The following is a 26,679-nucleotide window of genomic DNA, read 5'->3' as shown; positions in this document are numbered from 1 at the left end:
CATATGTAACAAAAGTTGTTAATTGGTCTGTTCCAGGACTGCAAGAATCTACTAATTTTTACTATTTTTTCCGATAACATAAAGGAAAAAATGTTATCGTAGTTAGAAATAGTAGCTTCTTGCAGGTTCTGGAACAGAGTAAAAATTTGTTTACAGAATAGAAAGGTTGTTAATTATAGCTTCGTTCCAGTACTTTTAATAGTAAAACTCGTAAAAGAGAGAACTGTAAAAAATTGTTCTCACACAAAAGTTTTTTGAAATAGTTCGGGAACGGAAAAATGGAAAATAGGTCAAAAAACTGAAACAAATGTCAAAGTCGGCGTACCAGCCAATCAGACGCCGGCAACCATGTTACTATTTTTTACATGCACAAATTTGCCGAATAAAAAGTTTTTAAAGAAAGCCTAATTCAGCGCCATTTTTGTTTAAAGAGAAGTGAACATTTTACAACTTTTTTGTGTACGGGAACGGTTTTTCGGCTAAAATGTGTAAAAGTCGTAAAAATTAAGACAGCTTTTGAGAAAGGATGTTGAGTGGCACTGGAACGAAACGTTAGAAAAAGAATTTAATAGTTTAAAAATAGAAATGACTAAAACACCAGTTTTAACATATTGTTACGGAATTAGATTTAACTAATCTCCGTGTAGACGTTGTTTTATTCCCCAGTACGATTTGTACCAAATAAAACAGGGTTCGTTTTAGATTACGTTTCTACAATGCTTTATTTACTTTATTACACTTATTCAGAACCGACTTTAATTACTAAGCACACAGCAAGTCTCTAGTTAGCACGCAGCTATTCTTAAACCGATCTGTTCAGTTCAACGCTTAAAACACAACTCCTACATGTTGCCATTCGTAACTCTATTTATACCCAAAATCTCCTTGGTCTAGAAATATCTAGAACATATGGCAACCTCTCGAATCTGTGAAGCGAACACACAGACACACATTCGCACTAAGCGAACAACCATACTCACATACATACAAGTAGACAAGCACAGTAATGACGTAACAACAACAAACAACTACACGAAATACAAGAAGTAGGAACTTAACGATAATTACATTATTATGGCAAAACAAACAAAAGAACATTAACAAAAGGTAATGTAACGACTAGAATGATGAAGAGAGTTCTACATGGTAGTTGTTGTTGCTTAAATAAAGTAACTGCGTAATAAAACTTTACGTTACAATTCAAATTTTTAAATTAACGGAAATTAAACTAAACTAACTTAAACCTATCAGTTACATTCGTAACATTGCCTCCCGCTTAAGCCTGTTCGTCCCGAATAGGCACAGTTCCCTCTCGGTGGTATGGGCATTGGTAACACTGCCTCCCGTTTAAGCCTGTTCCTCTTGACTAGACGCAGTTCTCGTTCCGTAGTGGTGGCAACCGATTTAGATGTACCCTCTACTGCGTCAGCTTTGGACTTCTGCTCTTCTGGACGTTGCTTTCTCTCCAGGAATCTTGACGTTATACCTTCTTTCTTTGTGGTCACCTTCCTAGGTGCCACCTGGTCTTCATCGGACTTGTCCTTCCTTGTTGTATGCCCGTTTTTCGATGGACATTTCCTCGACATACATCTTCGCTTTTTCCCTCTCGTTACGGGATTTTTCCGCTTTCCTACGGGCCAATTGTCGGCGGCTTCCACCTTCAGCGTACGGATATCGACAGCGATCTCGCTGGATTCTGCCTTCGGGCGGTATTTGCTTTTCTCGTTGTAGCCCACACTTATCGGTATTTCCACATTGGACCATGTCATCACGCGGTGCTTTATGTCCAGGTTGATATCGAAGGCAATCATGAAGTCTACACCAAGTATAACTTCGTCCATAATATCGGCCACTACAAAATCGAAATTTACAGATTTTCTACCCATGCTCAGCCTTTGGTAGGCCTTTCCATGCACCGTTGTAGTCTCGCCTGTGGCCGTCCGCAATTTGACTCCATTTAACGGCAATACCTTCCCTTTCACCAAATCCGGTCTAATAATGGACTTTGTTGCACCGGTGCCCAATGTCAAGGTACGCAATACACCATTGATAAAGCCTTTAACCGTTAAGTTGTGATTCTCCTGCTGGACTATGGCTATAGAGATAGTGGGACCATCGTTTTCATCCCCTGCCAGCGGCGCCTCGTGATTGACGGAATTCATTTCATTTGATTCACCTGATGTCTCTCTTTCCAGATTCTTGGCCACCGGTTGGTCGTCGCTTTTTGAAGGCGGTGAGGTGGATCTGGGCCTTGGTCGTTGTAATATGCATTCTCGTGCAATGTGTCCAGCTTTACGACAGTTGTAGCAAGTCTTTCTCGTTTTTTCAGTCCCTCGTTTCACACGCATTAGTGCATCCTTTAGCGGATCGACAACGGTCTGGGAATTGTTGTCCTCAACTTGCAGCCTCCTCACGTTGTAGGCTTTAGGTTTCACCAGCATCCTCGCGGTTTCTTGGGCCAGGGCAAATGACACGGTTTCTGCAAATGTTCCTATCGGTGCCGCATACGTCGCAAATTTTATCTCTGGATCACGAATACCACTTGCAAATGTCTCAATCTTTATGCGGTCCACCAATGGATGTGTCTCTCCTGGATATGCCAACTGCGCCAACCGCTCTATATCAGCCGCAAAGTCTTGTAAAGTCTCATTTGGCTTCTGGACTCTTCCCCTCAGTTCCATTCGGTAGATCTCTTGCTTGTGTTCACTACCGTACCTACGTTCAAGAGCAGCCATTATATCTCCATAGTTGTTCCTAGAAGCGGCGGGAATACTCTGTAATACGTCAGCAGCATCACCTTTCAATGCCATCAGGAGTGATACCGCTTTGTCGTTGTCGTTCCAAGAATCTCTAGTAGCCACGGTCTCGAACTGTAATTTGAACACATTGAAAGAGGTTGAGCCGTCGAACACTGGAGGCTTAATTTTTAACGTGTTATGAATAGCTCTCACTGGGCCACCTTTGATTTCCAGTTCCGACATTTTCTTTTCTATGCCCAGAATCTTCTCATCTTGAGCCAGAAATTTCTCGTCAACAGACAAAATCTTTTTATCCAACTCTTTAATTTGTACCTCCACGTTTTCTACTCTCTTTTCAATCACCATCGTGATGTTCTCGAGTTTCTCGTTAATTGTTCTAGAATTTACCTCTAGTTTCTCTTCCATGCCCTTAGAGATTTTTCTAGAGTTCTCTTCTAATTTTTCCTCTAATTTTCTGGAATTTTCTTCGCTCTTTCTGGATATCTCTTCCAACATTTTACTGGAATTTTCTTCCATCATTCTACAATTTTCTGCTTTCATTTCGTCCATCATAAGTCTAGAAGTTTCTTCATTCTTTCTAGACATCTCTTCTAACATCTTACAGTTGTCAGATTTCATTTCCGCCATAAGCCTGGAAGTTTCTTCATTTTTCTTATTCATTTCCAGCATCATCATAGCCAGCATTGATTTCAAATCGTCACCCCTGGCAGCTACCGACGAAACTTCCTCAACGCTGGATTCGCCCTTTGCCGATAACTCGACTTCCTCCTTACCGTCGAACTCATATTCATCGATGTTCATTCCACGGCGTTCGAACTCTTCCAACAAGCGTTTTTGTAGTTCGGCCTTGTTGCCAGTAGAACACAACTCCAACTTACTTAGCTCCTTCTTCAAGTCTTCCACTCGTAGATCCTTAAACTTCATTGTAGGATGATCGTAATCTCACTGCTGACACCAATTGTTACGGAATTAGATTTAACTAATCTCCGTGTAGACGTTGTTTTATTCCCCAGTACGATTTGTACCAAATAAAACAGGGTTCGTTTTAGATTACGTTTCTACAATGCTTTATTTACTTTATTACACTTATTCAGAACCGACTTTAATTACTAAGCACACAGCAAGTCTCTAGTTAGCACGCAGCTATTCTTAAACCGATCTGTTCAGTTCAACGCTTAAAACACAACTCCTACATGTTGCCATTCGTAACTCTATTTATACCCAAAATCTCCTTGGTCTAGAAATATCTAGAACATATGGCAACCTCTCGAATCTGTGAAGCGAACACACAGACACACATTCGCACTAAGCGAACAACCATACTCACATACATACAAGTAGACAAGCACAGTAATGACGTAACAACAACAAACAACTACACGAAATACAAGAAGTAGGAACTTAACGATAATTACATTATTATGGCAAAACAAACAAAAGAACATTAACAAAAGGTAATGTAACGACTAGAATGATGAAGAGAGTTCTACATGGTAGTTGTTGTTGCTTAAATAAAGTAACTGCGTAATAAAACTTTACGTTACAATTCAAATTTTTAAATTAACGGAAATTAAACTAAACTAACTTAAACCTATCAGTTACATTCGTAACAATATTTTGACCCAAAAAAGCAATTGATCCTCACTGTTGATGCCTCACAACACGCTGTAGGAGCTGCAATTCTGCATTGAAAAAATCCAATTGCATACAGCTCAGCATCACTCACAGATGCCCAAATAAATTATGCTCAAATAGTGAAGGAATTATTTGCGACACTGTTTGGATGTACAAAATTCCATCAGTATACATATGGCTGTAAGGTGCTTGTTGAGACAGATCATAAACCGTTAGTGTCTTTGTTTAAAAAGCCTCTCTATAAAAGTTTGCAAAGATTTATGATAAGATTACAATGCTACGATCTGAATGTGGTATACAAACCAGGGAAGTATATGTACATTGCTGACACTTTATCTAGATGTCCTTTGCAAGAAAAAGCATTAGTTGATTTTGATGACGATGTAGCTCTTCATTGTAATTTTTTAAGATCCCATATGGAAATTCCGTTTTCAAATGTGGATGAAATAAAAGAACTTATTAAATCAGATTTAGTGTTTCAAAAAATCAAATATTACATTATGAATGAATGGCCAAAGTTTAAAGATTGTCTTAACTCAGAAATTTGTCCGTATTTCAAAATTAAGGATTAACTCACAATTCTAGGTGATTTAGTTTTAAAAGGGATACAAATTTCAATTCCAAAATCTTTACGTTCAAAAATATTGGAAGGTATACACAAGGGATATATGGGAATGCAAAGATGTCAAAGTTTAGCACGAAAATCCATATTTTGGCCGAATATGTATAATGATATTACAAATATGGTCTTTACGTGTGAAATTTGTTTAAAGTATAGTAATTCCAAGCCAAAGCAAGAGATGATTTCTCATGAAATTTATGATGTGCCATGGTTCAAAGTTGGATCTGACATTTTTGAATATAAAAGAAAGCCTTACCTTCTTGTGGTAGATTATTATTCAAAATATATTGAAATTGCGCCTTTGACAAATGGTTATTCTAGCGCATATGTTATAATTAAACTTAAAGCTATATTTGCCAGACATGGCATACCACAAATATTTATTTCGGACAATGGTCCAGCTTTCAACTCCAAAGAATTTTCAATATTCTGTTCTGATTAGGGTATTCATAACATAACGTCAAGTCCTTATCTTCCTAGGTCCTAAGATCTATACAGATCATCAAGAAAATGTTTCAAAAATGCGAGGAAAGCGGATCTGATCCACATATAGCCCTTTTACATTATAGAACGACTCCGAAAGGGAATCTACCTAGCCCAGCAGAATTATTAATGTCAAGGAACTTAAGGACAAAATTGCCATCAGTAGTTAGTAATTTTAAGCCCCGACTTGTGGACGAAGAACATTTATAAGAAAACAGTAAATAAAAAAATTACAAAATCAGCTAATTGGTATAATAGAAATTCAAAAAAGTCAAAGTCAGATAAAAGACCCGATGACAATGTTTTCTTTAAAAGAACCCCAAATGCGTTATGGTCGAGTGGGCAAATTATTCGAAATTGTGAAGAGCCAAGGTCTTTTCTTGTAAGGGATAGTGATGGAGTAGTATACAGGAGAAATGATCAACATATATTATCTAGACCGGAACCAATCGATAGTACACCCGAAAATGAAAATTTGGAAGCTGAAACTGAAACTGTCAATGAGCAAAATGTTAATAATGAATTTGGAGTTGTAAATGAACCATTGAATGATGAAAATGGAAGTTTTAATGGTGGATCTCAACATGTTTTTAAAGAATATGTAACAAGAAGTGGAAGAAAAATAGTCAAGCCAAAAAGGTTCAATGATTGAAATAATTAAAGAATTAATTTTGTATATTATAAAACACCTTATATTCTTTTTATAAAAAGGGAGATGTTGTATAATATTATTAAATATGAATTACCCTGTTAATATTATATCATATTAGTTGTATAGTACATGAAATAGAATAAATGAATTCATTCCGATAAACTACAAAATCATTTTAAAAAGCGACTGAGTGCAAATTAAAATCAAATACTTTTATTCTAGAAAGTTAGCTTTTATTACTCAAAAATACCCAAAAACATCTTAAAACGCTTAGAGTCATGCAAAATAGGTGATAAACATCTAAAATTGATTGCATCCTAGCTACACCATGTTCTTTCACTTAAAAAGAAATAGTCACTTGCACTCATGATTCAACTACTTTTTTGGCTACAAACAAATATGCAGTCTGACATTTCTTGCACCTATGATTATCTTTTTGGATACAAACATTTTGCTGAGTATTAAAATACCACAAAATAAATTGTTTCTTGTGTTCTTAAGAATTTTATTTGCAAAAAGTTATTATAAATCTAAACATTGCTAAAATGTGCAAATTTTATGAAATGGATTCAAATCGGACATTGTCAAAATGTGAAGAACGGAATGCATTTTTCATGACTCTGCGTGGACTGCTTCCAAAAAAGCTATTCAATCACTACTTCGCATGGAATAACTTCAAATAAATTTTGCTTGGTATGCAATGAGAACATCTGGTACCGAATTACATCAAATTCGGTTGAACAATGTGTTGGTAACAGTAAAATACTTCAATTCAGGATTATTCGTATATAGGGACGAGTGTTTTTAGTCCACCAGGACCCATTGATAATAAAATCAGTTCAATATGTTATCTAGAAGTATTTTTGTCACACCTCTGTAAATGGAAATACGTGTCGTAAGTATACGAAATTTGGTATGGTGTCCGGAGTTCTGAAAATTGGTCTGAATCACTGTTGGTTTGAGGTGTTGTGGTAAGAAGGAGGAAGTACTAAAGGGTACAGAATTTGGTACAATTTGTTATTGTGTGCAGGTGTTGAGCTGCAATTTTGAAATTCGGTATTAGAAAAGGAGAAGGATTTATTTTTATTTATTTATTAATCAACTTTACAATAATTCTAAGCCATCGGGCCAATTAAAATGCATTACATTATCTATTATATATTTGAGTTTGGTGATAAGTGACTGACTGACTCATCATCAACGCCCAGCTAAAACGGCTAAAGCTAGGAGCTTGAAATTTTACCAGTAGATCACTGTTGGTGCAAATGTGCGAGATAAGACCGAGTTTTGAAAAATTCGTCCTGGAACCACAAAAAATAACAATAACAAAAATCCTTATTATTTACTGTTATCACTTACTTATGTACTTAGTTGGCAACACATTTGTCAAATTAAATGCTATAATTTCTTAATACCGTAAAATATCACAAACAATTTCAAATTTTGTAGTTTACTTCTAGGCGCATTTATTTTATCGTAAACCAAACACTGGCTCGACGTGTGTTGTTTTTGCTGTAAAGCAGACCAACCAAATTTTGGTGTGTGCATTCGATGAAATTCGACGACACATACTAGTGAAAGAGGTTTTAATTGTTTTCGCAGACACTTTCGTCGGAGTTGTGTGAGGTTGCCAAGGAAAAACTTCTCATTAAACTTTTTTCTTTGCTTACCTTTATACTTCTGACGATTGATGTTTGGGTATAAAGTTTCTTGTCGAAGAAGTTATTGAAAAATAACTTCGGTGGAGAATATCCACAAACAAGAAACAAGGGAACTGATGAGATCCAGTGGCGTGGATCGAAACTATAGTATTCCCTGCCTTACCCCTTGGTGAACAATGCCAAATCTTTTCCACTAATAAACTAGTTGTTTTAAAATATTAAAACAACAACAATGGAATTATGCCAGACTATTTTGAAAAAACAATAAAAAACGCCACAATGTTTCTAAGTAAACCAATATATATTGGAAAGACAATGAAGGTTGTTATTTTCCATTATTTTCCATTATGCTATACAATTTTGCTATAAGCTATATAATTTTGTTTCCAAATAACAGGTGTCGCACAAAAGATTTTCTTTCGTTAAAATCCAGTTAGACAAAAAATGATTACAAACGATGAATTTGTAAAAATTTTGATTTTCAATTTCAAATTAAAACAAAAATTCTTTCAATAATGTTTGGTTTGTTGTACATATGAGTTGCTGTTGAAGACAAAATTAGGGTATTAAATTCAGAAATCGGTCAGAAATAACAAAAATAATTTCTATTTAAAAATAGTTTTAATGTTGAGATTTTCTTTATAATTGTGTCACTTCGGCTAACGAAGTAGCGGGCATATTCTAGTATTACATATATGTATGTTATCAGTACTCTGTGTGCATATGAAACTTTATTTATATCAAATAATCCTATAGTTACGAAAATACTTGAAGCCATAAGGCAAAAAAAAATTCATACAAATATTTATATTCCCACTACTCAAAGTACTTAAACAAATGTAGGAGAATAAAACATAATAAACTATAGAAAATAATATGCTATAATCATATAAAGATTAACTGACACTTAAAAATGAGATCATTTAAAACAAAAGGAAAACATTCCAATCTGACGTTCACCACGTATAACGCGATAGGTCGGTCTGTGGTAAACTATGCGGCTCCAGTCTGGTCCCCGAGATTGTGTGATACGAACTGGAAAAAGATTCAAACTTGCCAGAATGCCGCCCTGAGAACAGGGACAGGGTGCCTCCTCAAATCTTCAGTGGACCATCTACATGAGGAGGCAAAAATTCTTCCTGTAAAGCAACACAATGAGATGCTTTCGTTGTAGTACCTGCTTGGATGTTATCGTGTGAGCCATCCCAATCACCATCTTGTGGGTAGGCCCGGCCCATTCAGGGAGATCAGGAAGGATATCCATGCTCTAGAGGGAGTGGTCCAACGATACAGGAGAGAACCCCTAGATCAACAAGCATATCAAGCAGAATTGAATAGTATTCACATGGACGCAGTTGCCAAGGCCTTAAGAAACTATAGTGTGAATAAAGTACTCGGAGTACATCCTCCATCTATCGCAGCTGAGGAGCGTCAGCTGCCACGACACACCAGAGTAGTTTTGGCTCAACTACGCTCGGGATATTGCAGTCGCCTAAATTCGTATTGGGCGGAAATCGATCGCGCCGTGCAAGACATATGCCCAGTATGCGGCATGGGCCCGCACGACACACAACACCTTTTTAACTGCCCCGCCAATCCTACCCATCTAACTCCAGTGGATCTGTGGCTACATCCCATCGAAGCAGCCATTTTTCTGGAACTGGAGATAGACCCAGAGCCAGATTGAACAGAGGAACGAACATATAAACATAATAAAAACACTGTTACAACAACAACATCTGACGTTCATCAAACGATGGAAAATCTAATCACTCTAAGTGATGCATAAGATGTCTTGAGAAAGTTGCCGGAGATATATTGAATACCTTTAAATTGTTTGGCAAAACATTATAAAGACGCGCTACTCTTACTCTTATGTTTTTGAAATTCGTGTGCTCATGTATACGTAGTGTACTAAACAGTAATGTCCCAGCCAGCATTTTTTGAAATTTTTAATCAAATTCCAGTCTTTTTTGATCCGACTGCACGATTAAAAAGCTCATTTTCTGATCATAAATGAATCCTTTGTCGGGAGGAAAACGTAACCTCAGGCGACTCTTCTAAACAAATCACAAATGAGTCTTCCCCTGCATTAGTTTCGAGTCATTTTTGCCCATTTTCTGATGGCATATAAAGTCTTTTTTGAGTCGTATTTAATCATTTATTGGTCATTTGTTAATTAATTTGTGACTCTCTTTCGAGTCTTTTCTGAGTCATGTTTATAATCGTTTATGAGTCTTTAGTGAGTCATTTATGAGTTTTCTTATTAGACGGAACAATTAAAAGAATTTTTTTTATTCTTCTTTCTTTTTTGTATCTTTCCTTTCCTCTGTTTTTTTTTTTTTTTTTTTTGCTTTGTTGTGACTTTTAATTATCTCTTTAGTATAGTGTTTCTTCATTCACTTTTTTCATTTCACTTGGCAAAACCTGGACATGTCTTTATTAATATTCATAATATTATACGTGATATTTATATCAAAGTTTTGTAGAAAGTATATATGAGAATTATATACAACAAAACCGTTATGTTTGAAAAAAAAGCAAAACAATCACTGTTTAATCACCTAGCTGTTCAAAATATGATCAGAAGGTACATAATTCTAATCACTTCTCAAACAGCTGCATGACCCTTTTTTGATTAAGCATTTTTCAATCTTCAGATGATCAAAATGTGACAATAAATAACAAAAAAGGTCACATTTTAAACGCCTCAATGATTTATTTGTGATTGCTACACATTTGTTGTTGTATTTTAAATTGAACTCTTTTTAATCATTACAGGGTGTCACTTTCTAGTTAATCTGTTTTTGATCACCAAAAGGACTCTAAAAAGACTCCGCAATGTGATCTTTGAAAAACAATGCTAGCTGCGGTAGTTGGTTTTGGAGGAACAGATAGAGCAGGAAATGAGAATTATGGTTGCGATATAGGGTTGATATAAGGAGGTAATTTTTGAAACGTATATAAAGCCAAAATTCTGAAATTTACAGTGTGAGGACTAAATGCTGCCTATTGCAAAGCAATAATCTGGAATTTAAAATGATCCCATTTTTTTAAAACTTAAACTAAAGGTGTGCGAACAGTATTTAGTAAAATTAAATGCCAATTAAAAGGTATTAGCACAAAACAATTTTCAGTGATCACAATTTCCACTATAAAACTCTAAAATAAATCTCACTAATAAAGCTCTAAAATAAATCTTCTATTATTATGAATTTCTTTTTTTTTTTTTTTTTGCAGAATCACGTGACTATATACACTTTATAAAACTACAACATTCAATTGATTTGGATTACATAACACAAAGAACAAATATACAATCAGATGTGTCAGTACGAATTGGATCAATGCCCTATATGCGAGGAGGATATTTTCAAAATGAAGCTGGAATTACATTTGGCTTCTTATTTCCAATATTTTTCATTGCTCTATTAGATAGCACATTTTTTGTGCCTTTAGTGGAGGAGAAGCAAGATGGGTTGAAAGTATGATTATTTGAAATAATATAAAAACTGTTTTGCTAATTATTTTTATTTTAGGAATTTTTGGTCATAGCAACACCATTATCGTATCTAAATGGAATTTCTTTTTATGTTGTTCGTTTAATAGTTTATACGATATATTCTGTGGCCGTGTTAATTGTTGCTGGTAACTACAATGCCTTGGGCATAATACCGGCATTTTTTGTATTTATATTGGTTGTCCTATTCATGCTGTCACTGATGTCTTACACGTATTTGATATCCGTTTTCTTTAATACAGGTAAATAAATACATATTTAAATATTTTAGACGACATTTGAATAATTTTTAATATATAATTCATATAGTATTCTATGCCAAAAACGTTGGGTATATTCTATTTTATTTGCCGATGACATTGTTGTTTGTAACAAATAGCATTGGAAAAGCAGATACATACTTGTTTAGTACGAATGCTTTTATAGATGCTTGGAGCAGTTTTCAAATTATGGGTAACAAATGTAAGAAAAATGATCAAATTTAAATACGATTTTTCCTTTATATAAATTGAATTATTACTCTTATTCAGACGAAAAATTTGAAGTCACCCATTTATATCAACAAATAACCCCGTCATCGTTCAGCATATGTCAAATCTATATAATACTTATAATGCAGACAGCAGTTTACTCACTGTTATATCTGTATTTAGTAAACATTTTCCCTGGTCCAGGTGGAATCAAAAAGTCGTATTTATTCTTTTTAGATGTATGTATAGCTTAAAAAACAAGTATGCATGTTATTCGTAAATATTAACTTAATTATTGTAATTTGCAGCCACAATATTGGAAGAAACCAACATATAACGAATATATTGAAAGATCCAACTGTTCTGACGCAATTATTATACAGGATCTAAATAAACAATTTAATACTAGCCGACGAAAGATTGTAATAGCGAATGGATTAAATATGACTATTAAAAATAGACAAATAACAGTTTTGTTAGGTCACAATGGTGCAGGAAAAACTACTACGATTAATATGATAATGGGTAAGTGTATCACTATATCTCTGTAATTATTTAGCAATAGGATTCCGTAGTGTGCAAGCATTGTTTGTTAATCCTTTTACTAACGAACGCGATCGATTTAAACGTATACAGTGCTGATTATTTGCGCCCTTAAGGGGTTATACCCAGTTGCGCTGGCCAAAAAAACTCAATTTTCATAATTTTTTTCTAAGAAAACTACCAATATTTTTAGGTAAATCTTTGGAATTTTTGTTTTTGAAAAATATTGCACAGTATTGTGGTAAATGGCTACCTGCGAAACTCATTTTTTGTAAAAGCGTTTTGCGGTGCCAACGCTTGTTCGAAAACGAATGGGCCCATTCTCATATATTTTGGTGCGCGTTTTAAGAACCTAATAATCTTGTCTTTAAGCGAGACAGAATTTTCAAAAATCTATTTTAACAAAAATAGTGACATGTAAAAATCAAAATTTTTGCCCAAAAAAATTTAAAAAAATCTGTCTCGCTTAAAGACGAGGTTTTTATGTATTTAATAAGCTCACCAAAATATACGAAGATCGGTCTATCCGTTTTCGTGCTATCATTGTCGCCGACTTCAAAAATGGCATTTCGAGAAAAACGCGTTTTAAATTTTTATTTCGGTTTACATGAATAAATGTAAATGTATTTTTGGTAAGATTACAAGGAGCCATCTATTCCTGGTCCATACAGGAGATCTTCCGCCGACGATGCAGCTTGTAAAATGGAAATTTGGTGTTGCCTTCGCAACATTCTTCCTTCACGAGTGCACTCGGCCGCACTCTCTGCCAGTGCAATTTGAGTTTGGTCGATTTTTTTTTAGCATATTCGTGTGCGTTTTGTCCAAAGCTCACCCAGATCGAGCTCATATAAAATAACAATGATTTTGTACCTTCGTTAAAAAGACCAATCGCAATGTAAGCTGCTAATTTTATAACGAGTGCTCCACTTGAAAGGGTTTTGGGGCAAATTTTCTAAGTTGATTGAAGCTTTTGTTGCTACTTTGTAATCGTGTATTAAAGCCTCTTTTCTTGCCCGAGCCCGTTGATATGAACACCACGAGTGGATTTGTATCGCTTGAACTGTAATGATCAAATGTCGCCCATATTGCCTCATAGGTTAGGTTAGGTTTAGGATGCGTAGCTGCCGTGCTGGCAGCCACTCCACTCGGAGACCTTGAGGTCCATTGTGATCATCCTGACTATTGAATTATGTGTATTGTAGAGATGATGTTGTTGTGATGTGATGGTGTGTACATTGGGTTATTTTCCAGCTAGCAATTTTTGCCGAGGGCTCTGATATCAGATTTTTTTCCGAGATCTCGTAGCGTTTTTTTCCGATTAGTTTCCGAGTACTCTGCACATTCTCTGAAGGGAATTTACTTATGCGTGTTTCTCTATTTCTCTACCCTTTCTTCCGAAAACTTTCCGAGTACTCTGCACATACTCGGAAAAAATGGTTAGTTTCTTTTTCTCGCGAGCAAAATTCCCGAACTTTCGCTAAGAGTATAAGAAATTCAAAGAAAAGGGAAATTTTTCTGTTTGGTTTGCATGCTGTAGCTTTTTTTTAGTTATTTGGCAGATGATAAGTGAGTAAGACGTAGCGGAACAAATAAATAAAAATGGGAAGTTTATATTCATTAAAATTGGTAATTCTATTTTTTTAATCATTAAAATTGGTAATTCTATTTTATATAAAAACAACAGTGTGATGACATATGAAAACTTTCATAGGAAAGGTTTTGTTTTAAATTATCAGCGATCAGCAGCAAGGAATAGTATATATAATATTATTCAATTATTTAATTATTTATTATATAAAGTTCAACAAATAAAGAAGATAATTATTGAGAAGTTCGCATCAAACATTCGACAATTTTCCGATTTTTTTCCAAACCTCGGATGAAACCTCCGATATTTTGCCGACTTTTTCCGAACTTCGGATGAAACATCCGATATTTTTCCGATTTTTGTCCGAGCTTCGGATGAAACATCCGATATTTTTCCGAATTTTTTCCGAGCCTCGGATGAAACATCCGATATTTTTCCGATTTTCGGATAAATATTTCGAAAATATTCCGATTTTTTCCGAAGATCGAATCAAACATCCGATAATAATCCGATTTTCGAATATTCCTTCAGATTTTTTTCCGAATTTGTGCATATAATCGAAAATTCCCTTAAAATTTCCCTTTTTTTTATTCGAGTTTTTTTACGAATTCTTTCAGAATTCGGAAAGAAACTCTAATATTCCTTCCGATTTTTTCCGATAAAACTTTCCGAATTCGTGGGCACCTTCACACAATTTTGTTCCGATTTCTGAACGAATTCGGCATCAGAATCGGATACTTGTGCAGATTTTCGTTCCGAATTCGGAAAAAAATGTTAGCTGGGTTGTTTGTGGATGAAGAATGTGGCTCTGTGTGTTCTGAAGAGGTGTTCCGGTTATGGATTCGACGATGGTGTGTAAGATTTATAGGATGTGATGTCAGTTGTGGATGATGTGATGCGGCTATATGGTGATGTGTGCATGCAGATGGTGATAGTGTATAAAGTATGACGTGAAACTTGTTATGGGTGAGACTATATGGTGTTGTGTGACTGCAGATGATAATGTATGGATTAAGTGGGAAGGAGGGAAGTGGAAAGTGATAAGACAAGAGAGAAGAATAAGTAATTATAGAAGAGATATCAAATTGCTTTAAGAAGAAAGATTGACTAAGATTTTTTTTTTTGTTCACACTGATCTAAGTCTATACTGACCTGCCCCAGAGCCACTTAAGGCTCTTGCAGTAAACTACCAGGACTGTAGGGCCAATAGAGGAGAAGTAAGAAAGAGATTCCATCACATGTACACCAAATAGTCTATGTCTTTTGACCATCCGTCTAGGACATCTACGTAGAAGGTGCTCGATTGTCTCCGTTTCCTCTTCATCCTCACATAACCTACAGTACTCAACGTTATTGTCATCCCACTTGCATGTCATAGATCTTATCCCGATGCCCCGGGATTACTTTTTTGATTTGATAGTTTTAGGTGAGAATGATATTTCTCGGCTTTGTCAAAGAACATTGGAATAAAATATTTGCAAGCTGCCAGCACTTTTAAACTAAGAACTCATCGATTTCTATAAGTTGAAAAACATCGACACATTTACTATGTTATAAAGAGATAAATATTACTTGAACCTTAAAAACTACTTCTTTATAGAGAGATATGTATTCGTTACAAGGAAGTTCGCTTTAGAGAAATTTCACTGTAGGTGGGAAGACTGGACCAAAGTAACATTAGATCTATTCAAAATAAATATTGCCTTAAGACGCAATTAATTGTAATTAATTTATTTTATAGGATTGGTTCCAAAGGATAGCGGAAAGATATCTGTTTGTAGTGAACGTGACGTTTCATGTTATAGACATTTAATTGGATACTGCCCTCAAAACAGTATTTATATGCGATACTTAACATGTAAACAACATTTGCTGTTCTTTGCAAAGGTAAGTACATACTAAAGTTTATTTATTTATTATTGTTGTTGTGGATAGTTGACCTGATGAGTTTTACTTTTTGATTTTTGTTATTGTTTGGCTTTAGGTCATTAAAAAATGACAATGGTGACATTAGATTCGAGTAGCCGCATCTCTCTCTAAAACATATCCCTGAAGATGATTACCGATGGTAATCGAAATATCGGATAATAAAGATTAAAAGCAATAAAAACCTCGTTTTTTAATGACCTAAAGCCAAACAATAACAAAAATCAAAAAGTTTATTTATTTATATACAAACGCTGCATTAATTACATAACATTATCGTGGCTCATATTAACAAATAAATTATTTTCAGTTAAGAGGTTTGGAACACCGTGAGGCTGAAATATTATCCAACAAATTATTGGAACAACTCAGTCTTGAAGACAAGGCAAACGAATATGGTAAAAACCTCTCGGGCGGTATGAAACGCCGTCTTTCACTGGGCATTGCTATAGCAGGAGATACGAGGTGTTTAATATCAACAATGAATTCCTATTTATTTTTATATGTAATTAATGCATTCTTGCAGAATTGTGGTATTGGACGAACCATCCTCTGGTTTGGATATCCAGTCCAGGCGTGAATTGTGGGATATATTATTAGAACTGCGTAAAACAAAGGCCATTTTAATAACAACACATCACATGGAAGAAGCAGAAGTTCTGGGTGATACTATAAGCATTTTGTCAAATGGTCGTCTTCAACTGACCGGTTCACCATTAGAATTGAAACGAATGGTTGGCAGTGGATATATTTTGAAATTATGCGTTAATACCAGCCAGTATAATGAAGATGAGTGTTTGGAGCTGATAAAGTCTTACGTGCCATCGGCAGGCATTATGGTAAGAAGTGAAATACATAAAGGTATCTCTTTAAATAGATACAGAAATATTCTATAATTTATTTCGAAGAAGGACATGAGGACTTTTGTAGCACCTTTTTATTGATAATTACATTGTCTATAATATAATAGCATTTAATTTGATGAATTCGAAGATACACTTAAAACATCAATCAACAAGACTTTACAATGTTTAGTCATTCTTTCAGATGACTTTCATCCTTAAATTAAAACGATATTTCTTCGATATTTCTATGGTATACAACATGATACCTTGATTTCGGTAAAAAAAAAATAAAATAAAAAAGTAAAAAATCATTAAAAATTATCTTCGCCCAAACAGGCAAAATTTAAAAAAAAATATTTGTTCTCTGCCAGTACTGCAAGTATCATAACATAACATAAAGAAAAAATTGTTATAGTAGTAAAAAGTAGTAGCTTCTGGCAGGTTCTGGAACAAGGCAATTATAAGCCAAGGTTTCAAAAAAAGGCGGACTTCCGTATCGTCAAATTTTTTGTAGTTTTTAAACTTCGTCAAAATGCATCTGAAGAAAAAATGATACATTTTTGCTTTTTACTTCCGTTAAAAATTCGCATTTGTTAAGTATTACGGCGTTATGAAACACAATACTTCAGACATTTGCAGTCATTTGCCAAGCATCAGACGATAAGGAAGTCAGAATAATTTTAGTATCTCCCTAAAAGAAATGTTGAACCGTGAAAAGCTTATGCATAGGCGTTGTGGTCTAGGCTATCACAGGGTCAGTCCAGACTATAGCCTCTGATCACATGCTTTTAATTTATGATTTTGTTATTTATTTTTCAGAATATTGTCCCACCTACAATTTCCATAAGTTTACCTTATGAATACAAAAGCAATTACTCGAAAATGTTAAAAGAACTCGAAAGGCAACATATTCAATTGGGTATTAACACTATATCCATAACAGATACTACGTTGGAAGATGTATTCCTCAAGTAAGACTGAATGTACATTTGTTACGACATATGAATATACATATATATAAAATTCATAAACGTATTTTGGTTTTAGTTCTGCACCCAAAGAAGTTGGTGATGAAGTGGACGGAGCTGTGAACTGTCACGGTGAAACAAATGTTAGAGTACCCTATCAACGTTTGGGTTCTTTAAAAAATGTTAACCTGTTTCAACAGTTTTGTGCAATAGCTTATAAAAAATTGTTATTTCTAATGAATGAATGGATTTTGGCTTTGTTTTTGGTATATAATTTATATATGTGAATTCTTCAATTGCTTTGTAAAATATGATTCTTTTGCAGATTTCAATTCCGTTTTTATTGGCCACTATAGCTATAATAATTATACATTCATCAACAATTCTTAATTTTGGTTCTGGGCTTCAGCTATCACTGAATCATTATGATAATGGCAGAATTTATTTAAGAATTCCTGAGGATGCCAGTTCGGGAGTTCAGAAATTCGCCCGACTTTTAAGACATCAGATCGAGAAATACTCTGGAATAGAAATTCAAAATTTGGCTTTAAATACAAGTTCAAATATTGATGACGGTAAGATATGATTTCAAAAAAAAAAAAAAAAATAATAATAATAATAATAATAATATATTAACTACTAAACTTATATACATATATACAGGTGAATTTATAAATTTTATGTAGACGACAGAGAAATGACGCTAATTATATTTGCATATCCTTATTTTGCAGAATTGATAGAAATTATGAAAACAGACTTTTATAATTTTCAACAGAATGCTATAGGTACTATAGAAATAAGTGGTGAAAGCTCCCTACTAGTGACAATTCTATACTCGGAAAATATGATTCACAGTTCAGCAATACTTACAAATTTAGTGGACAATACAATATATATGTGGATCACTAATGACAATAATGAAATCCTAAAGACAACATATGCACCTGTTGCTATGTAAGTATTATGTAGAAGTTGAATATGAATAGTCCTTATCTCATAGAAGCATATTTACTTTTATAGACAAAATTCATCTGCTGCTTCTCTACGATTAGCCTTTTATGCAATTCTGGTACCAATGGGTAAGAAGAAAAAAAAACAATTGCAAACGTGTTGCTCAATTGAATTATTATTTTCTTATATTCTTTAGGCATATTTATGATGATGTTTTACTTTGGCATGTTACCATTTAAGGAAAACCGTAGTGGATTTAAACGTTTACTCGCCACATCCACGCATATCTATTGGATCAGTAATATAATTTTCGATTTGGTTTTACTGATGCTTGTGTGTGTAGCTCTGTTTGCCTACCAGATACTAATTATGCCGGAAGAATTGTATAATATGAATGAGCTTAGCAGTATTGTATGGGCTATTTTCTTTTACGGATTGACCTATTTACCACTGCTATATTGCCTAACGAATATTTTCACCACCATGTCGGCTTTTTCAACGTGTTTAGCTACACTGTATTATGTGTCAAGTAAGTGATATTGGCCTTTCAATTGTGAATTTGAGATAATTATTTTTTTGGATATTTTTAGTCATCCCCACATTTATACTATCAACATCTGTTGGAGACATGATTAAATATGAAAACTACATAACATTCCTACGTATTCTACCCGACTTTAATTTGTGTCACCAATTGCGTATTATCAACGAGCGATTTGTTAATAACCGAGCTGAAAATATGCCACAAGAAATTAGCAGAGAACTTAATAATAAAAGCTTTCTTCATCTGGGTAGTTTCTACATTTATGTATTCCTATTGTTTCCTATTTTGTGGGTAAGTCGCACGTCCCTGAAATATATAGAGCTGCTAAACACATTTGCAACTGAAATGCTTCTCAGCAAAAATACCCCCACAAGCAAATTATTTTAACAAGGACATGTCGCGCGACGTAGCACTTATTTTGAGCGACATGCCCTTGTTAAAATAATGGGTTAACAGGGGTTTTTGTAAAGAGTATGTTTGCTGGTTTTTTTAAGATTTTATGCTTGAATGCTTAAATTTAGAGATATGAAACATACTACTTTTTATAGTTTCATTGTTTATTGACCACTTTTTAAATATTAAGAAGTATTATATAAAAAATAGTTAAAATACTTGTAAATCGCATTCTACCTCAAATTTGAACAGGTAGATTTTTTCCTGAATTTAAGGGATTTATATTTGTTTTGAAAAAGCGATTTTTTTTGGTTGGGATCGTTTATAAATTTTTTACACCATGTTGTGTATGCGGCCCTAGTTACGGTGGTGCATTTTTTGTCGAGGGTAAGTCCACAATCTTCCAATCTTTTATCTTCCAAATCGTTAAGAAATTTGATTAATTGATTTAATCCCAGAGGCAAAATAGTAGCTCTTCTCATAAAGAACATACATATAAAATCCGTCAAACTGCATCTTCAAGGCCAAATTGCCAAGGTAAATTTTTTTTCAACATTTTTTCTCGGGTTTATTTTTCTGAACCAAGACCGAAAACATCGAAAAGGACAATGAAAACGAGAAAATATTGATTAGTTGCCAAAGAGAACCGTACCTAAAACTGTAGAATATTTGGAAAAATTGGAAAAAAAATCTCATCTTGTGTTACTTCTACTACGGTTCAAGAACTAAAGGACGAAAAGGATATGAAAGGAATTGAGTTAGAAGAGTGAAATATTCGTCAAAAAGATTCGCCAATCGATTTGACTGAAGACATGTATTCACAAAACGAAGATACAATAACGCCAAAGACAGATATGAAGCTATTTTCAAAATTTCGAAAATTTCCATTTGGGTTCCTAATATACTATTCAAGGGTTTTCATCCCCAAATGGAATTTTCCACCCCCAAAAATGGTGCTGCACACTGTAATTAAATTATTATTAACGTTTTCCCCTGCTCAGGTCTGGAAATAACAAACTGTTCAAAACTCAACGAAATTTTAATGGTTTGTAACTTACGGACCTGAGCAGGGAACACTAGTCAATAATAATCGAATTTTGAACTTGAAAAAGAGGTCCTGGAAAGTTTATATGTTCAAGAAAGTTGTTTATTGAGATCTAAGGTACATCTTTCTAGTTGTTTGTATTCTTGAATTTCGAAGAGTTTGGTATGTATGGTTCAGAATCGATGAAAAAACTATAAAAATCTTTGATTATATCAAATTTCATGATAAAATGATGCCTTTTTACATCAAAGTCTCAAACGCGAAAGTTGATGAGATAGAGAAAAACGCAAGACACGTGCCTTCTCTTTTTTGGTCTTCACATAGTGTAATATAACTCTTGGCAACCCACTGATACATATTTTTATACCCTCCACCATAAGATGGAGGTTATATTATAATATTCTTGATCAGCATAAAATTCTAGGTCGATGTAACGATATCCGTCTCTCCATCTGTCTGTTGAAATCAAGATACAGATCGTCATATATAATATATAGCTTTATAATTTGTACAGAAGTTTTTATTACTCCTTGATTGTTTGGTATTGAAAATGAATTATATCGGCCACGTTTTCAATTTGCCCCCCATAGAATGGTACCACATGATTTTCGTTATTTAAAAGGCTTTAGCCTCGTTATACCAGCGAAATGGCTGAAATTTGGAATTTAATCTTTGTTGTGGCTATAAAACTTTTCTCCAGAAATTTATCGCTGCATGTCCACGTTTTATATAGCCCATAGAACGATACTTCCCGATTTTTGGTATTTTAAATCCGAAATTTTGAATTTATTTTACGACGCGGTTACAAAAATTTCTCCCAAAAAAAAATTTGTCGGTGCAGGTCAAAATTTTGATATAGCCCCCATAGAACGGTACTTTCCGATTTTGGAAATTTTTAAAGTTTTAGCTACATTATCCAACTGAAATAGATGGAATTTGGTATTTTGTTTTTGTTGGGAAATAAAATATTATAACAGAATAATCGGTACAAGTTCACATTGTGGATCAAAAATCAGTTTCAATACTACTTATGATGAGGAGGTGTATAAAAAGTTCGGCCCCGCAGAACTTAATGCAGTTTTTTTAAATATTATATATTTGTCTAAATATTAAAAAAGGGTGCAGAATAATGAAATTATATTTTCAAAACTAAAATTAACACAGAAATAAAACACATCCTAAAATACCCTCAAGACTTTTAGTTGCAAATGCTTTATTAGCACTGAAAGTTGCACCAATATGAGAAACTTAACTCTTTTCTTTTAGTGTGTATTTATATTCATTGTGGAGAACAATAGGCGACGACACAAAATCAGCAGTGCATTTAGAATACCGACATTCAAAACCAAACCATTAAGGAATAGCAATGATAACGAAGAAGATCGATTTATTCAAGAAGAGAAGTCAACGGTGGAGAAGATTATTAAAGGTAGTGAACAAATTATAGTTATACATATATAATAATATATATTTTTTTTTGTCTTTAGATAATGTTGAGACCGAGTATCCCCTTTTGGTGCGAAATGTTTGCAAAAAATATAATCATAAAGTTGCCGTAAGTGATTTAAATTTTGCTGTTCGCAAACAAGAATGCTTTGGACTGTTGGGTGTGAACGGTGCCGGTAAGACGACTACCTTTGAAATGATTGCGGCCAACCAAGTTATAACCTCTGGTACCATCAAAATTGATGGTGTTGACATAGTGGATAACGAACCGGAATATCGTTACCGTTTTGGCTATTGCCCACAAAATGATAGTCTCAATGATTTTATGACGGCGTATCAAACTCTTAAGTATATGGCATTATTACGAGGTATACAAAACCAATATGTTCATGAAGAAGTTATGTATTGGATAGAAAAATTAGATTTAATGGATTTCGAAAATGTTCAGTCGAAACATTATTCGGGAGGTACAAAAAGAAAACTACAGACTGCAGCTGCCATGGTGAGCAAACATTAACTTTTAACTTATTATTTATTTATTAATTTTACCTTATAACTTAGATTGGCAGTCCATCATTAGTACTATTGGATGAACCAACAACAGGTGTAGATCCCATATCCAGGCGTTTCCTGTGGAAAACAATACAGGATTTTCAAAAGCGTGACAAAACTATTGTACTTACATCTCACAGGTAACTAAATTTATTAATATTTAATTATTACAATTATAAGAAGAGCGTTATTATATTATTTTTATTTTATTACATTTGTCTAAATCAAAATAAAAAAATCATAATTATTTATTCATATCTTTCAGCATGGACGAATGTGAACATCTCTGTAATCGTCTCGCCATAATGGCTGAAGGGCAATTCAAATGTTTGGGTCATGTACCTGAACTTAAACAGTTGTATGGTGCCGGTTTCACCATTAGCATAAAATTACGAACTAATGAAGCCACAGAAATTGAAGTTCAAACAGTTACACATCATTTAAAAGAAATTTTTCCTCATTGTAATCTGCGAGAGAACCATGCTGGCATTTTGACTTATTTCATAAAATCATTTGACATTATTGTATGGTCTGACGTTTTTTCGAGATGTGCTCAATTTCAAAATATTACTAGCGAACTTGTAGAAGAATATTCAGTTAATGAAACAACATTGGAGGACATATTCCTCAAGTACGAAAAGACAAACAGGAGGAACGGCAGCAGCAATGGTCATGTTAATGTATGCAATTCTCCTGTGTAAATATCGATCATACGATAAAAAAAGTTCTGCATCTAAACTACATACAAACATATATTCCATAATTATACATACATTTGGTTTATTCCAAATGTTAATCCGCCTTATTACGATTGTCATTTTCAACACTACTTTGTTTTTCGACAGTTTGGTAGTCACTGTTTTTTTTTTTATTAAAAATCGTTATTACAGAATAATAAAAAAAAAAAAAAACAATAATTATCAAGCTATTGAAAAGCATAATACTGTCGAAAACAAAAATCATAATATGGGCATGTTATTTTTTTCTTTTTCGTGGCCTTTATAAGGAATCTCTATCATTAAAAAATTCAGTCTTTATCATCATTTAAAAAGTGCTTTATACACACTTTTATAGCTATAATTTCATACAAAACTATCATATATCAAAAAGCAGAAATAGTATAAACAACAACAATTTATATACATTTAAAGTATATGTTGTGGACAGTAAGATATGTTCAGAATAAAATTCTTTTTATATAAACATATTCATTTATTATAAACATTAATGTTGAGCTTTCTCTCTTTAAGTAAAATATTGACTTGATTATTCAATATAATGAAAACATCAGTTGAATGGAAAATTATGGAATGATTGATATCTGGCCAGAATAGGAAGAATATTAAAACGGTAATTTTATGACTAGTTTGATTCAAATTATTCTTGATTTACGCCAATACGTCCTTACCCTCATGCTGCAATAAGAATATGCGAATTGTCAAATATCAAACAAAATATAAATGATGTATTTTTGGCGTGCATTCAACATTTGAAAGTCCTAATTTGTCCTTATGACTATGCCATTACAGAAGACGGCCAAAATTTGCGTAGAAGGCAAAAAGAACATTTGACTTTTTCATTTACAGTTTAAAAAGTTGAGTATTGTTTGTAATGATATGTTTAAGTGAGTTTTACCTTTTATTGTTTCACCATGATTTAGGGGTCGATTATGGATAGCAACTCAACTGTAGTTGCGTAGTTGCGTTGCCAGAAGAGAAAATCATTCAATTAAAATGAGCAAAAAGACCGAAATTTTTGTCAAAATCAATCAATATCAGTGTTTTGAACCTTCAGGTATTAATTTAATTGAAAAAAAGGATAAATTATAATGCGGAAATAGAAAATTCTATTACAAAATTTGCTGTGGGCAACGCAACCGGAGTTGGGTTGCTATCCATAATCGGCCCCTTGAATATATAATCTGTGAATTTTAAGTATCCTTACTATATACAATATACATTTTTATGTACTATTTCATTCCTATTTATTAAATTCATTTTAAAGGCAAAATACATATTCATAATATTTAATAAAATATTAACATACGAATATTGCATTTTTATTTTGGGTGCCAGGCTGACATCCGAAACGTCAATTGCTTTGCATATATCATCAAATGTCTTAAGTAGTGCTTCATAAGGCCGTTAAACTTAAATACTTAACTACTGCAAAGCTATGTATTTCAAAACTTCAAAGTTGCGCATTTTTACGCAGTAAAAACCAAACATGCATTATTATCTATCTCTGATGCATTCGCAGTTGCATTTTGGAGGGAAAATGCATTACTGTGTCACGTTTTTAAGTACACGACTTCGCATTTGTTAACACGTTCGCGTTCATTTTCATGGTGACGTAGGATGACGGGAATGCTATAGCATTCATACGCAAAGTCTGGTTTTAGTCATTTACATGTATACAGTAGTATGTTTTTGTAATTAATGTACATAATACGACTAATTTCATCAATATCCATAATATAATTAATAAAAAATTATAATAATATTAATAATTAATTAATAAATGCAAAAAAACTAATTTCGAAAAAAATTGGGTGTAATTTTTTTCACCTCTCTGATTTTTTTTGCTTCCGCGAACGTGTTAAACCACAATATATACACACATTTCAAATTTAAAAACAACAAGTTTAAAGTGGGATGTAGTTAAAATTGATTACTTAGGGGATGGCAGAGAAGACTAGTTTCGTCCAACGTCACTTGCACTCATCAGTTCTCTTAATTCTTTGTATTGAAACAAAGAACCCTTCCCCAATTTTATGACGACTCGAGCTCAAGAATAAGTGTGACTGATGAATTCGTTTAAATGCGAATTCAACCGAAAACACCTAAAAACTCTCGTAGCCGCATATGTAAACCAAATTAACTACTCCCACAAGTAGATTGTGTGTTTAAAACAAGATTACAATTTAAAAACTGGGTTTGCTTCCTCCGTTCTCCATTCCATTTGATCTCAACTGTTCTTGCTTCATCTTGTAAATTGGGTTTTATATTAGTAATATTCCAGAACTATAACGTTTTTACAAATTTTGCGTTCCTTTAGACTAAAACACAGGGCGTGTTATACGGGAGTTCTTCACCATTTGTACAATTTTGCCATTTAGTAAAATATCTCAGCAAAATGTTGTATGCGAAAGATGGTATTCAAGCATGGGTACAAGTTATTTGGCATGTCATTTGTTTAGCATATATGTATATACGCGGACTGATTTCGGAAACGTCGGTTGTATTGTGTTGCATATCGCCGTAACACTTAACAACTGCGAAGCTATGGACTTCAAAACGTCACAATGGCGCATTTTTATAAAGCAACCATGCATCACTTATCTCTGATGCATTCGCAGTTTTCATGAGTGTACAACTGAAATACTTTGACGAAATCTAAAGACTGCAAAGCTAGGTTGACTTCCGTATCGTCAGTTGCTTTACAAATGACTGAAAATCTGTAAAGTATTATGTTTCTTAACACCGTTGTATTTACCAACTACGAAGCTACGTGTTTCAAAACGTCAAAAATACCCATTTTCAACGCAGGTAAAAAGCAAACGTGTATCATTTTTATTTCTGATACATTTTGTACCATTTTCGAGGAACAATGTAGGAAAGTCAGCCACTCACGCTTTTTACAAGAACGTGACCCCCCAAAAAATGCAAATCATTTTCAGATCCTAAGCACGTCATCTTCACCAACCCCAATGTCATCTTTAGCAACCCTTTGGCATGGTATCTTAAACAATTCCCTAGAATAGTATTTTATTTTTCTTTAACCTCTAAAAGTAAAATATGGAATAACATTGCGATATTTATCAAATAATATGACAAATAAACAAATACAATAAACAACTTATTGGTTCTAATCATTAGTATCTGTTGCTAAAGAAACGATCCGATGTTTCTTTTCGAGTTGTATTTGGCATTTATTTATGTATTTCATTTGTAATTGAGGCAAATACTAAGGAAAAAATCGGATATTTAATTACTTCGTTTGATAAATTGGTTCAAACGAAGTAATTTAATACCCGAAAGATCCAGTGAAATCATGGCATTGCATGGACCAAC

At 33.8% G+C, this 26,679-nt stretch overlaps 1 protein-coding gene across 1 annotated transcript in view; it reads left to right on the top strand.

The window, feature by feature from the left end:
* Positions 1-23,909, top strand: part of Eato (Engulfment ABC Transporter in the ovary) — a 29,607-nt gene extending 5,698 nt beyond the window's left edge. The window contains exons 3-21 of the mRNA XM_073968177.1: positions 11,053-11,297; positions 11,352-11,574; positions 11,642-11,794; positions 11,863-12,041; positions 12,111-12,327; positions 15,675-15,820; positions 16,170-16,324; positions 16,386-16,698; positions 17,524-17,675; positions 17,752-17,938; positions 17,998-18,247; positions 18,407-18,629; positions 18,696-18,754; positions 18,823-19,155; positions 19,217-19,461; positions 21,875-22,037; positions 22,096-22,556; positions 22,616-22,746; positions 22,872-23,909. Of these exons, the coding sequence (XP_073824278.1) occupies positions 11,053-11,297; positions 11,352-11,574; positions 11,642-11,794; positions 11,863-12,041; positions 12,111-12,327; positions 15,675-15,820; positions 16,170-16,324; positions 16,386-16,698; positions 17,524-17,675; positions 17,752-17,938; positions 17,998-18,247; positions 18,407-18,629; positions 18,696-18,754; positions 18,823-19,155; positions 19,217-19,461; positions 21,875-22,037; positions 22,096-22,556; positions 22,616-22,746; positions 22,872-23,307 (4,271 nt within the window). The 3' untranslated portion in view covers positions 23,308-23,909. The remainder of the gene's footprint in view (positions 1-11,052; positions 11,298-11,351; positions 11,575-11,641; positions 11,795-11,862; positions 12,042-12,110; positions 12,328-15,674; positions 15,821-16,169; positions 16,325-16,385; positions 16,699-17,523; positions 17,676-17,751; positions 17,939-17,997; positions 18,248-18,406; positions 18,630-18,695; positions 18,755-18,822; positions 19,156-19,216; positions 19,462-21,874; positions 22,038-22,095; positions 22,557-22,615; positions 22,747-22,871) is intronic.
* Positions 23,910-26,679: the final 2,770 nt, after the last annotated feature.

This window comes from Musca autumnalis, unplaced genomic scaffold (assembly GCF_047663935.1).
Source record: "Musca autumnalis isolate F117 unplaced genomic scaffold, ASM4766393v1 scaffold_2, whole genome shotgun sequence".
NCBI classification, from domain to species: domain Eukaryota; kingdom Metazoa; phylum Arthropoda; class Insecta; order Diptera; family Muscidae; genus Musca; species Musca autumnalis.
Note: the sequence above shows the minus strand (reverse complement) of the source record. Positions and strands in the feature narration are given on the sequence as shown.